Raw genomic sequence first — 13856 nt, forward strand, 5'->3', positions numbered from 1 at the left:
CTCACTCTCTCACTCACACACACACACACACACACACACACACACACACACACACACACACACACACACACACACACACACACACACACACACACACACACACACACACACACACACACACACACACACACACACACACACACACACACACACTTCACCCTTTACCTTGTTCAGGAAGCAGCCTGGCTTTGACTCTAACACCTCCCAGGAGTGGGTAGTCTACAGTATATGTGAGTAAATTTGTTCAGGTTGGTGTGTGTGTGACACTCTTATCCTCCCATTAGAACCCCATCCTACTGAGACAGAGCTGCTCCATAGATCATAGATTAGTAGTCAGGTCATTTTCTCTTCGGTCTCTAAGAACACTGCAGTCTTTCTGCAGCCCTCCTTCTCTCACTACCCCTTTTCCAACTTTAAACTCCTCATTTTTCTTACTCGTCTGTGTGTCTCCCCTCTCTACAGCCTTTTCCTCCAGCTTCTTTCACTCAGTCTCTTTATTACTCTGTGTTGTCCCCCCACTCACACAATGACTCACTCACTCCCTCATTCACTCCCTCATTCACTCGTATGAACTTGCACACACACACACACGTGCGCATATTACACATTCAAGCGCACACACACGCAGCAGCTCAGCCTTCAGAGTTGCTCTTTTGAGAGTGCCTGTGTTCTCTGTGGAGCAGAGCTGACTCCTAAATTACCCAGTCCAGCTTGTAATTGCCTTAATTGGACTCATTTAATTGGTTTCCCGCCAGTTCTTAATATCTGACAGAAACAGCCTGATGTGAGCAGCCATGTTGAGTCCTCAGAGACCCTCAAGAGCCAGCCAGTCTCCTCAGATAAGAACCCAGAGAACACAACTACATCCCACAGTCAACAAGAAACACACCACCGCAATTACCCAGCATCCACCAGGAAGCAGTGCCTCAGCCAAGCAGCAGAGCAGCGCCCAGTCGAACACAGACACACCACAATTAACCACAATTAACCGCAATGGACGGGGTCAAAGCCAGCCAACAGAGTGCAATTTACCAGAACCACACTCCGCTAATAGTGATACTATACCAGGAACCCAGAGCATACCAAGCACACTACCAGACACACACCATTACCAAGAATTGTAAACGACAACCAACCAATGCTCCCTTCCCCTGACCCCTGCAGACTGACCTGGATGAGCAAAGCGGCATGTTCAGGCGCTCCGTAGCGCAGGTCGTGTCCGTTGATGGCGAGGACGCGGTCGTTGATGCTGAGCTGCCCGTCGTGTGCCGCCAGGCCGCCCTCCAGCAGGTGGAAGATGAAGACGCCATGTCCCTCTGGTCGTCTCACCAGCTTGATGCCCAGCTGCTCCTCTGGGGTGCTCTTAGCCAGGACCACATGGATGCTATCATCCCTCAGGGGATGGCCGTGGGAGAGGCCGTGAGGCAGGTAGCCACTGGCCGCATCGTGGGGGTGTGAACGGTAGCGGTGGCGCTGCTCTCTCAGCACTGTGAGTCGCAGCAGCTGGCAGGGCTGTTTGAGGGTGGCCAGGGCATAGCAGTGGGGAACATTGCTGATGTCTATGCCGTTCACCTGAAGACGAGCGGGAGAGATATGTAAAGGTGGAGTTAAGTCTCAGATTATATTGCAGGTTATATTGAAGAGTTTATGTCCAAAAACGTTATATCCACAAATTGTTCACATTTGTGTTTTTTTTAATCAGAAATGATTGCTTATGGGTATGTTCATGGCTATGTCAAATATTGCTGTTCTCAGATTTTTTTATTCATAGATTTTAGAAATGTTTTGCAATGCTCTGTTTAGCTGGTATGGAGTATTTGTGTCCTGTATATTTGATATGAGTTTGTCTCACTACAGATCTCATATTACTATATATATATTTATTTATTTAATTTTAAATTTTACCCCTTTCCCCCCCAATTTCGTGGTGTCCAATTGTTTTTCAGTAGCTACTATCTTGTCTCATCACTACAACTCCCGTACGGGCTCAGGAGAGACGAAGGTTGAAAGTTGAAAGTCATGCGTCCTCCGATACACAACCCAACCAAGCCGCACTGCTTCTTAACACAGCGCGCATCCAACCCGGAAGCCAGCCGCACCAATGTGTCGGAGGAAACACCGTGCCCATGCAGGGTTGGTTGGCGTGCACTGCGCCCGGCCCACCACAGGGGTCGCTGGTGCGCGATGAGACAAAGACATCCCTACCGGCCAAGCCCTCCCTAACCCAGACGATGCTAGGCCAATTGTGCGTCGCCCCACGAACCTCCCGGTCGCGGCCGGTTACGACAGAGCCTGGGCGCAAACCCAGGGTCTCTGGTGGCATCATATTACTACATTGAATACTTTAAAAATATATATATTATACTATTGATGTCACAAATGTATAATTTGTACACTTATTTATAAAGAATGTAGTTATTTCTTACATTTGACTATGTAAAACCTAGCTGTACTACTTATTTCTCAGAGTTAGGCGGATACAGTATGTAGCATTCTGCTTAAAACATGATTATTGGTCTCTCTGAAATGAAACAATCAAGTGATAGATTTTAAACAAATACATGTCTGTCATTGAACAACCCAATGCCATGATGAGACAGTGAAAAAACACACCAATCTCTTTCATAATTTCGTTAAACAATAAAAGCTCATTTGCCAACCTTTCTGAAAATGGATTTATAGCATTTTGGAATTAATATGTTAGGTCTATAGCTGTGATGTACGAACACAAAACACAATACATACAGTCACATACATGGCGAGTAGTACTCCACCATACTCCAAACAAAAACACACACTGACCTTGAGGATAATGTCCCCGGGCAGCAGGCGTCCATCCCGGGCGATAACCCCCTCCCTGTAGATGTCCTGGATGAGGATACGCACCAGGGGAGTCTCGTTGCCCCCCACAATGCTGATGGCCAGGGGCTCCGAGGGCTCACGGTTGATCTTAATACTGGTAACCTCACCATCAGGGATCAAGTGATGGAGCTGCGGTAGAGCCAGCACTGAGAGAGTGAAGGAGGTAAATATATAATATAATAATATAATATAATAATAATAATATAATAATAATAATAATATAATATATATATATATATAGAGAGAGAGAGAGAGAGAGAGAGAGAGAAAGAGTGTGATACTCTGATTTCTATGATGAGAAGGAAATCTCTCAAAGACGCATTGCAAGGCCAACAGAGAGAGAGACAGGTATATGTCCTTTCAATATATATATATATATATATATATATATATATATATATATATATATATATATATAGAGAGAGAGAGAGAGAGAGAGAGAGAGAGAGAGCAAACAAGAGAAGGGTGCGAGAAAGCCAGAGAGACTGTGCAGAGAGGTTTGGTGTTGAAGCAGCTGTCTCGACTCCCCCGGGTTACCAAAACAAGCTTTACAAGCCGAAAGGGAGAATCCACTTGGCTGATCATCCTTTCTTATGTTTGTATCATTAGTCACATCTGTACCAAGTATGCTTGGGAAAAACCTCACATTTAATTTTCTACAAGGTTATTGCTTGGGTGGATAGAACATCACACAACTTTTACACAGGGTTTGCACCGATACACAGTGACTGTACAGGCACATAAATTAGACCTAAAATTCTCACAAATACACAACCACAACCTCATATGGTACACACACATATGTACCCATGCACTTACACACAAACACACAGTGTCAGCTTTCAGGTGTAAGAGTGAAAGTAATACCACTGTCACCAAAGGGATGGTCTAACTTCAGCCTCTCCCAAGCAGAGTTGTTCCTGTATGTTGTCCTCTCTGTTCCCAGTTCTGAGCAGCAGACACACCCTGACTGGACTGGACAATTAGATAGGGGAGGCAGGGACTGGTATGTGTCCGTTCAATACTGCCAACAGTCTGGGCCAAGAGCTAACCAGCTCACAGCTACCTCGGACAATGTGTGCTATAGACACTATCTATATCGCTCTGTACCTATCAGTGGTTCTATCTCTCCCTACCTGTTCATTCTCTCCATCTTTCTCTCTCTCTGGCCCACTCTTTCCCCCTATCTCACTTGTTCCATAGCCCCAGCCTCTAGTTCTACTCACACTGCAATTTCTCCCTTCCAAAGTCAATATTTTCTCTTCATCACCGCAGATTGCTTCCAGGGAGTAGAGCACATTAACACACAGACCTATGGTGGTTATATAACCTCGCTCTCTCTCCCCCCTCTTTCTCTCTCTCTCCCTCCCCTCTCTCTCTCCCCTGTCTCTCTCTCCCTCTTTTCTCTCTCCCTCCCCCTCTTTCTCTCTCCTTCTTTCTCTTTCCCTCGCCTCTCTCTCTCTCTCTCTCTCTCTCTCTCTCTCTCCCCCTTCTTCTTTCTCCAGAGGGATTCTATGAATATTTAATCTATTCTCACAGCCTCCTCAACGACGGCCTTAGAGAATAATATGGTCTCTGATCCTTCTCTCTCTCTCTCTCTCTCTCTCTCTCTCTCTTTCTGACTCACAGCCCAATGGTCCTCCTCATAATCACCATCAGGAACATCATGGTTCATCCTCCACTTTCTCCTCCTCCTCTACATTCTACTCTTCATGCCTCTGTCCATCCCTCTCATTCTCCAGGGTCGTCCTGTATACTGCATCCATCTGAAATGGATTCTAAATGCCTCTGCAATAAACACTGCATCAATAAAATGGGGAATAAAATGGCGCCGGGAAGAAATGGCAGCAGTTTTACGGGCGCCCAACCAATTGTGCTATTATGTGGTGTTTTTCCCGTTTTTTGTAACTTATTTTGTACATAATGTTTCTGCAACCGTATCTTATGGCAAAAAATAGCTTCTGGATATCAAGACAGCTCTGACTCACCTCGGATTAGACAAATATTTTTTTCTACAACAAGGAAGACGCTGAGGACGTTCTCCAAACACCCCACAGGGCCAACATCCCCATTATTTGCAAGAGGAAGCGACGCAGGTACAGAGGACAAAGAGTCGGATACCTTGTCAGGACCCAGAGAAGGCAAGTGGGAAAGCTGCCGTTATCGTCAATACTACTTTCCAACGTGCAATCATTGGACAATAAAATAGATGAGGTACGATCACGAATATCCTACCAATGGGACATCAAAAACTGTAGCCTATAGCCTATGTTTCATGGAATAGTGGCTGAATGACGACATGGATATTCAGCTAGGATATATACGCTGCACCGGCAAGATAGAACAGCACACTCCAGTAAGACGGGGTCTGTCTGTGCATATTTGTAAACAACAGCTGGTGTACGAAATCTAAGGAAGTCTCTAGATTTTGCTCGCCTGAAGTAGAGTACATTGTTGCAGGCCACACTACTTTTCAGCTATACTTTTCGTGCCTGTTTATTTACCACCACAGACAGATTCTGGCACTAAGACCGCACTCAGTCAGCTTTATAAGGGAATAAGCAAACAGAAACCGCTCACCCAGAGGTGGCGCTCCTAGTGGCCGGAGACTTTAATGCAAGGAAACTGAAATCAGTTCTACCAAATTTCTATCTACATGTTAAATGTGCAACCAGAGGGATTTTTTTTGATCACCTGCACTCCACACACAGAGACGCGCACAAAGCTCTCCCTCGCCCTGCATTTGGTAAATCCGACCACAACTCTATCTTCCTGATTCCTGCTTACAAGCAAAAATTAAAGCAGGAAGCACCAGTGACTCGGTCTATAAAAAAAGTGGTCAGATGAAGCAGATGCTAAACTACAGGACTGTTTTGCTATCCGATGACATTGAGGAGTACACCACATCAGTCACTGGCTTTATCAATAAGTGCATCGAGGACGTCATCCCCACAGTGACTGTACGTACATACCCCAACCAGAAGCCATGGATTACAGGCAACATCCGCACTGAGCTAAAGGGTAGAGCTACCGCTTTCATGGTGCGGGACTCTAACACGGAAGCTTACAAGAAATCCTGCTATGCCCTGTGATGAACCATCAAACAGGCAAAGCGTCAATACAGGGCTAAGATTGAATCATACAACACCGGCTCTGATGCTTGTCTTATGTGGCAGGGCTTGTAAACTATTACAGACTACAAAGGGAAGCACAGCTGCGAGCTGCCCAGTGACACGAGCCTTCCAGATGAGCTAAATCACTTCTATGCTCCCTTCGAGGCAAGCAACATTGAGGCATGCATGAGAGCATCAGCTGTTCCGGATGACTGTGTGATCACGCTCTCCGTAGTCGACGTGAGTAAGACCTTTAAACAGGTCAACATACACAAGGCTGTAGGGCCAGGCGGATTACCAGGACGTGTGCTCCAGGCATGTGCTGACCAACTGGCAAGTGTCTTCACTGACATTTTCTACATGGTCCTGATTGAGTCTCTAATACCAACATGTTTCAAGCAGTCCACCACAGTCCCTGTGCCCAAGAACACAAAGGCAACCTGCAGAAATGACTACAGACCAGTAGCACTCACGTCTGTTGCCATGAAGTGCTTTGAAAGGCTGTTCATGGCTCACATCAACACCATTATCCCAGAAACCCTAGACCCACTCCAATTTGCATACTGCCCAAGCAAATCCACAGATAATGCAATCTCTATTGCACTCCACACTGCCCTTTCACACCTGGACAAAAGGAACACTTATGTGAGCATGCTATTCATTGACTACACCTCAGAGTTCAACACCATAGTACCCTCAAAGCTCATCACTAAGCTAAGGATCCTGGGACTAAACACCTTCCTCTGCAACTGGATCCTGGACTTCCTGACGTGCCGCCCCCAGGTGGTGAGGGTAGGTAGCAACATATCTGCCACGCTGATCCTCAACACTGGAGCTCCCCAGGGTGCGTGCTGAGCCCCCTCCTGTACTCCCTGTTCACCCATGACTATATGGCCAGGCACAACTCCAACGACAAAGCCTATTCCCCCTCAGGAAACTAAAAAGATTTGTCATGGGTCCTGAGATCCTCAAAAGGTTCTACAGCTGCAACATCGAGAGCATCCTGACTGGTTGCATCACTGCCTGGCACGGCAATTGCTCGGCCTCTGACCGCAAGGCTCTACAGAGGCTAATGCGTTTAGCCCAGTATATCACTGGGGCTAAGCTGTCTGCCATTCAGGACCTCTACACCAGGCGGTGTCAGAGGAAGGCCCTAAAAATGGTCAAAGACCCCAGCCACCCCAGTCATAGACTGTTCTCTCTCTACTACCGCATGGAAAGCGGTACCAGAGTGCCAAGTCTAAGACAAAAAGGCTTCTCAACAGTTTTTACCCCCAAGCCATAAGACTTCTGAACAGGTAATCAAACGGCTACCTGGACTATTTGCATTGTGTGACCCCCCCAACCCCTCTTTTTACGCTGCTGCTACTCTCTGTTTATCATATATGCATAGTCACTTTAACTATACATTCATGTACATATGTACATACTACCTCAATTGGGCCAACCAACCAGTGCTCCCGCACATTGGCTAACCGGGCTGTCTGCATTGTGTCCCACCCACCAACCCCTCTTTTACGCTACTGCTACTCTCTGTTCATCATAGATGCATAGTCACTTTAACCATATCTACATGTACATAGTACCTCAATCAGTCTGACTAACCAGTGTCTGTATGTAGCCTCGCTACTTTTATAGCCTCGCTACTGTATATAGCCTGTCTTTTTACTGTTGTTTTATTTCTTTACTTACCTATTGTTCACCTAATACCTTTTTTGCACTATTGGTTAGAGCCTGTAAGTAAGCATTTCACTGTAAGGTCTACTACACCTGTTGTATTCAGCACACGTGACAAAAATACTTTGATTTGATTTGTATCCCTCGACACAGGCCCGATCCTGGCCATTCTGCCGCCCTAGGCAAGACAAAAATATTGCTGCCCTCCAAAAATTTAAATACTCCCACTATGCAAAATTATGTTTAAAATACGTATTGTCCGGATGTTTAAAATACATTTTCTGAACGTTGAAAAATATGTATTTTTCAGATGTTGAAATCGGGTTCATTTTAATTTTTGAATGAAAGTAGAAAATACGTAATTTACGATGAGACATCCTACAGGACGGAGGTGAGAACCCTGGCGGAGTGGCACCAGGAAAATAACCTCTCCTTCACCGTCAACAAAACGAAGGAGCTAATCGTGGACTACAGGAGACAGCAGAGAGAACACGCCCCCACCCACATCGACGGGCCACAGTGGAGAGGGGTAAAAACATCAGGTTCCTCTGTGTGCAAATCCCAGAGGACCTGAAACGGTCCCTCCACAGTGAAAGTGCGATGAAGAAGGTGCAACAGTGCCTTGGCGAATTCGCCTTGGCCCCTAAGACCCTCACAAACTTCTACAGATGCACCATCAAGAACATTCTGTTGGGCTGTACAGAACCTGCACTTCCCGCAACTGCAGGGCTCTACAGAGAGGGGTGCGGTCAGCCCAATGCATCACTGGGACATTTACAGACCTTGAGGACATTTACAGCACCCGGTGTCACAGGAAGGCCAAGAAGATCACCAAGGACCTCAGCCACCCGAACCACGGCCTGTTCACCCTGCTACCATTTACAGTTGAAGTCGGAAGTTTACATACACTTAGGTTGGAGTCATTAAAACTTGTTTTTCAACACCTCCAAAAATGTATTGTTAACAAACTATAGTTTTGGCAAGTCGGTTAGGACATCTACTTTGTGCATTACACAAGTAATTTTTCCAACAATTGTTTACAGACAGAATATTTAACTTATAATTCACATTATCACAATTCCAGTGGGTTAGAAGTTTGCATACACTAAGTTGACTGTACCTTTATACAGCTTGGAAAATTCCAGAAAATTATGTCATGGCTTTAGAAGCTTCTGATAGGCTAATTGACATCATTTGTGTCAATTGGAGGTCTACCCGTGGATGTATTTCAAGGCCTACCTTCAAACTCAGTGGCTCTTTGCTTGACATCATGGGGAAATCAAAAGAAATCAGCCAACTCCTGTCGAAGTCTGGTTCATCCTTGGGAGCAATTTCCAAACACCTGAAGGCACCACGTTCATCTTTACAAACAATAGTACGGAAGTATAAACACCATGGGACCACGCAGCCGTCATACCACTCAGGGAGGAGACACGTTCTGTCTCCTAGAGATGAACGTACTGTGGTGCGAAAAGTGCAAATCAATCCCAGAACAACAGCAAAGGACCTTGTGTAAATGCTGTAGGAAACAGGTACAAAAGTATATATATCCACAGTAAAAAGAGTCCTATATCGACATAACCAGAAAGGCCACTCAGCAAGGAAGATGCCACTGACCCAAACCGCCATAAAGCCAGACTACGGTTTGCAACTGCACATGGGGACAAAGATCGTACTTTTTGGAGAAATGTCCTGAGGTCTGATGAAACAAAAATATAACTGTTTGGCCATAATGACCATCGTTATGTTTGGAGGTAAAAGGGGGACTGGTGCACTTCACAAAATAGATGGCTTCATGAGAGAGGAAAATTATGTGGATATATTGAAGAAACATCTCAAGACATCAGTCAGAAAGTTAATGCTTGGTCACACATAGGTCTTCTAAATGGACAATGACCCCAAGCATACTTCCAAAGTTGTGGCAAAATGGCTTAAGGACAAGAAAGTCAAGGTATTGGAGTGGCCATCACAAAGCCCTGACCTCAATCCTATATAAAATTTGTTGGCAGAACTGAAAAAGCGTGTGCGAGCAAGGAGGCCTACAAACCTGACTCAGTTACACCAACTCTGTCAGGAGTAATGGGCCAAAATTCTCCCATTCTCATTACTGTGGGAAGCTTGTGGAAGGCTACCCGAAACGCTTGACCCCAGTTAAACAATTGAAAAGCAATGCTACCAAATACTAATTGAGTGCATGTAAACTTCTGACCCACGGGGAATGTGATGAAATAAATAAAAGCTGAAATAAATCATTCTCTCGACTATTATTCTGACATTTCACATTCTAGAAATAAAGTGGGGATCCTAACTGACCTAAAACAGGGAATTTTTACTAGGATTAAATGTCAGGAATTGTGAAGAACTGAGTTTAAATGTATTTGGCTCAGGTGTATGCAAACTTTAGACCTCAACTGTCGAATGAGGAGACAGTACAGCTGCATCAAAGAAAATGGAACAGAGGGGACTGTGAAGGGACAAACACACAAACACATACACACACTGACACACTAACACACACACACACACACACACACACACACAATGTTTTAGTTTTGGTTTGTATGTCATTGTATTTTACATTTGTGTGACTGTCCCTGTTTTTTTGTGGACCCCAGGAAGAGAAGCTGCTGCTTCTGCAAAATCTAATGGGGATCCAAATAAACAAACAAAGCTTGGACCAACAGACTGATAAACAGCTTCTATCTTCAGGCCACCAGACTGTTAAAGAGTCATCACTAGCCGGCCTCCACTCGATACCCTGCCCTGCACTTTAGAGATTACTGCCCTATGTACATCTATGAATTGGGATTTTAAGGGGTTTTAAATGGAGTGTTAAAATGAAAATCAAAATTGAAGAGCATCTCAGAATAATTAATTGAACACTGGTCGCTTGAATAATGTTTACATACTGTTTTTCCCACTTTATATGTATATACTGTATTTTAGTCATGGCTCATACTATATAATGTAGGGCATGGTCTCTACAAGGTGTTGAAAGCATTCCACAGCCCATGTAGACTCCAATGCTTCCCACAGTTGTGTCAAGTTGGCTGGATTTCCAATGGTGGGGATGGGCCAATCTTGATACACACGGGAAACTGTTGAGCGTGAAAAACCCAATTGCGTTGCAGTTCTTGACACAAAGCTACCTCCATAACCTGTTCAAAGGCACTTAAATCTTTTGTCTTGCCTATTCACCCTGTGAATGACACACACAAAATCCATTACTCAGCTGTCTCCTCCCCTTCATCGACACCGATTTAAGTGGATTTAACAATAAGTGACATCAATAAGGGATCACAGCTTTCACCTGGAATCACCTGGTCAGTCTATGTCATGGAAAGAGTACGTGTTCTTAATGTTTTGTATACTCTGTATAGTCCAGACTATGTCCAGCAGCTCTCTGTCCCTGTCCCCTGAAGCTCCTACTCTCTCTCCTCCAGCCTGGCCCACAGAGCCCCAGGCTCCCACTCTCCCATCTGATCACTATCTTCTGCTCTGTTCTGGGGACCAGAGGACTCTTACACAATGTGCAGCTGAATTATTAAAGGAACATATGCTGCAGCAGTTACCCAGCCGTGTCACCCTCAGCACAGAGCCAAAGGAACTGCTCACACACACGAACAAACACAGGCACGCACTCTCGCAAACACATAGACACTGGCGCACACAAACACAGTCAAGTAAACACAGACACAAAAATCCATGCAAGCGCAGGCATGCACCTACACACGGACACACGCACACACATGCACCCAAGTCCTGACGTACACACACAAACACACGCATGTGCACGCACGCACACACACACACACACACACACACACACACACACACACACACACACACACACACGCACACACACACACACACACACACACACACACACACACACACACACACACACACACACACACACACACACACACACACACACACACACACACACACACACACACGCACACATACACACACACACACACACACACACACACACACACACACACACACACACACACACACACGCACACATACACACACACACACACACACACACACATCTTATACCCTCTACAGAGAATCACAGAAACTGCAGACACAGCATAGAGATCACCGACATCATACTGATTTAAACACAATCGCCACTGACAAAACAATATAGATATAGACACACAGCATATACACATTTCATATAGTGCACAAAAGAAAACACACAACCACTCACTCAAACGAACACACACATACCTTCCTGGGGCACACTGGCGTTCCTGGCATTATCTTGTTCCTCTGCGGTCTCATTGGACACGGAAGTGCCACTCTTGGTCCTCCGCAGGACACTGAAAGCACGGTTCAACCGCCTGAAGGAGCGGCTCCTGACCGAGGTGCGGTCATAGTTTCGGACTGAGGGGAGAGAGAGACAGGGGCACACTTTATAGATCAGCCCTGTTCTGACTGAACATGTCTGGACAAGTCTCTGAGACCACTTCTCCACAGCCAATCAGATGCCGGAGATCCCTCATTCTCTCTGCCTCTACAAAAGCCCTAACAACAGCTTGAACACATTTGTTTTAGGGATTACAATCAATACCCTTCAGCAATTCCCCAAAACACTCATTATTACAAGAAAGAATAGAAATTCACACTCGAGGGAGGGGGCCTAGAAACTCTGCAGGGGTGATGGGCTTTGTAAACTGCAGCAGTCATTTTTATGTCATCTTTCAGCTAAAACTGGGTGCAGTGAGACCCTACTATAATCTTCTATAGTTGAGATTCTGGCAGGGAGTGTGCGTCCCTGGCTCTACCAGAGCAGAGCAGGCTGCAGTGGAGTGTGAGCCCCAGCCTGGCTGCCCTGAGAGCGGAGCAGTGGGCTCTGCAGCGCCCCTCCCTCCCTCTGCGGGCCTGGGGAGATGCGAGGCCTCCTGACAGCCACATTATTCTTTAAACGCACCCAGCGCTTCTGGAGCTGACAGCTTGTTCAGCAGCAGTGGCTCTGCATGGTGGTGGGTACTCCGCTCCGCAGCCCTGGCCAAAGTGCTGGTGCAACGTCATTTGATGCCCCCCCCCCCAAGAGCGGTGCGCTCACGTTGAGAGGGGGATGTGAGTGAGTGTGACACGCGTGAGTGGCTCCAGGGTTCACAGGTGGGATGAGTGTAGGGTGAGGGGCTAACACGTCATTCAGCATTAATGGACCTGGGCTATATTTAACCCTCATTCCTCCCACTTTCACTCCCTCTCTTTACATTTTCCCTCCCTGCCTCCCTCTCTCTCTCGCTCTCTTTCTCTACCCCTCCAGCCCAGGACAGAGATTTTATAGATCGGTGAAAAATCGATGCTATAAAAGCTAATTGAAGAACAGGATTTCCATCAAAGATCATTAAGTAGTACAGATACTGTATGTAAGTGTGCGTGGGTTATGGGATGTACACTACTGCTCAAAAGTTTAGGGTCACTTTTTTAATTTTTTAATTTTAATGGGCAAAAAATGTGCTTTTTAAAAAAAAAACAAGGACATTTCTAAGTGACCCCAAACTTTTGAACGGTAGTGTATATCTGGTGTGTGGGTATGAGTGGGGAAAATACATGTTGGAATAGTGTTTACTGGTGGTATCTATGTAAGTGAGGGACTATGAAACTGTGACTAGAAAGCCTCCACTGGCTTCCTGCTTTCTATTGATTTTCAATCAGTCACAGTGACAAACAGTGTGATGCGCGCACACACACACACACACACACACACTCACACTCACACTCACACTCACACACACAATCACACAATCACACAATCACACACACACACACACACACACACACACACACACACACACACACACACACACACACACACACACACACACACACACACACACACACACACACACAGTGCTTTATAGATCAGAGAAAGGTTACTAGGTGCAGCACTACCCATAACCGTACGCACACACACACTCACTCTTCTTGGAACTGCTGCGGGCTGCCAGGCTTGTGGTGCTTCCTGATTGGCTATTGTCCTCCATGCTGGGGTCGAAGGCAGGGTTGACGAGACCGGGCTCGTCTGATAGGAGAGCGACCGCGGAGGAGGTGGGGCCATCGCCGGGCAGGGTGGCCACAGTGAGTTCTGACGTGCTGTCAGTGCAGTCCCCCTCCTGGGAACGTCGCTTCCTGTCGGCAGACAGGCCATAGTGAGACGCCCCTTTACACCTTCAA

General features: G+C 46.1%; 1 protein-coding gene across 4 annotated transcripts in view; it reads right to left on the reverse strand.

The window, feature by feature from the left end:
- Nucleotides 1-13856, reverse strand: part of lnx1 (ligand of numb-protein X 1) — a 77787-nt gene that overhangs the window by 23438 nt on the left and 40493 nt on the right. For all 4 annotated transcript variants that reach the window (XM_042320282.1, XM_042320274.1, XM_042320278.1 and 1 more), the window contains 4 exons: nucleotides 13603-13850; nucleotides 11898-12053; nucleotides 2803-3008; nucleotides 1171-1572 (listed from right to left, as the gene is read on the reverse strand). In XM_042320282.1, the coding sequence (XP_042176216.1) occupies nucleotides 1171-1572; nucleotides 2803-3008; nucleotides 11898-12053; nucleotides 13603-13850 (1012 nt within the window). The remainder of the gene's footprint in view (nucleotides 1-1170; nucleotides 1573-2802; nucleotides 3009-11897; nucleotides 12054-13602; nucleotides 13851-13856) is intronic.

The sequence above is a fragment of the Oncorhynchus tshawytscha genome, linkage group LG01, assembly GCF_018296145.1.
Source record: "Oncorhynchus tshawytscha isolate Ot180627B linkage group LG01, Otsh_v2.0, whole genome shotgun sequence".
NCBI classification, from domain to species: domain Eukaryota; kingdom Metazoa; phylum Chordata; class Actinopteri; order Salmoniformes; family Salmonidae; genus Oncorhynchus; species Oncorhynchus tshawytscha.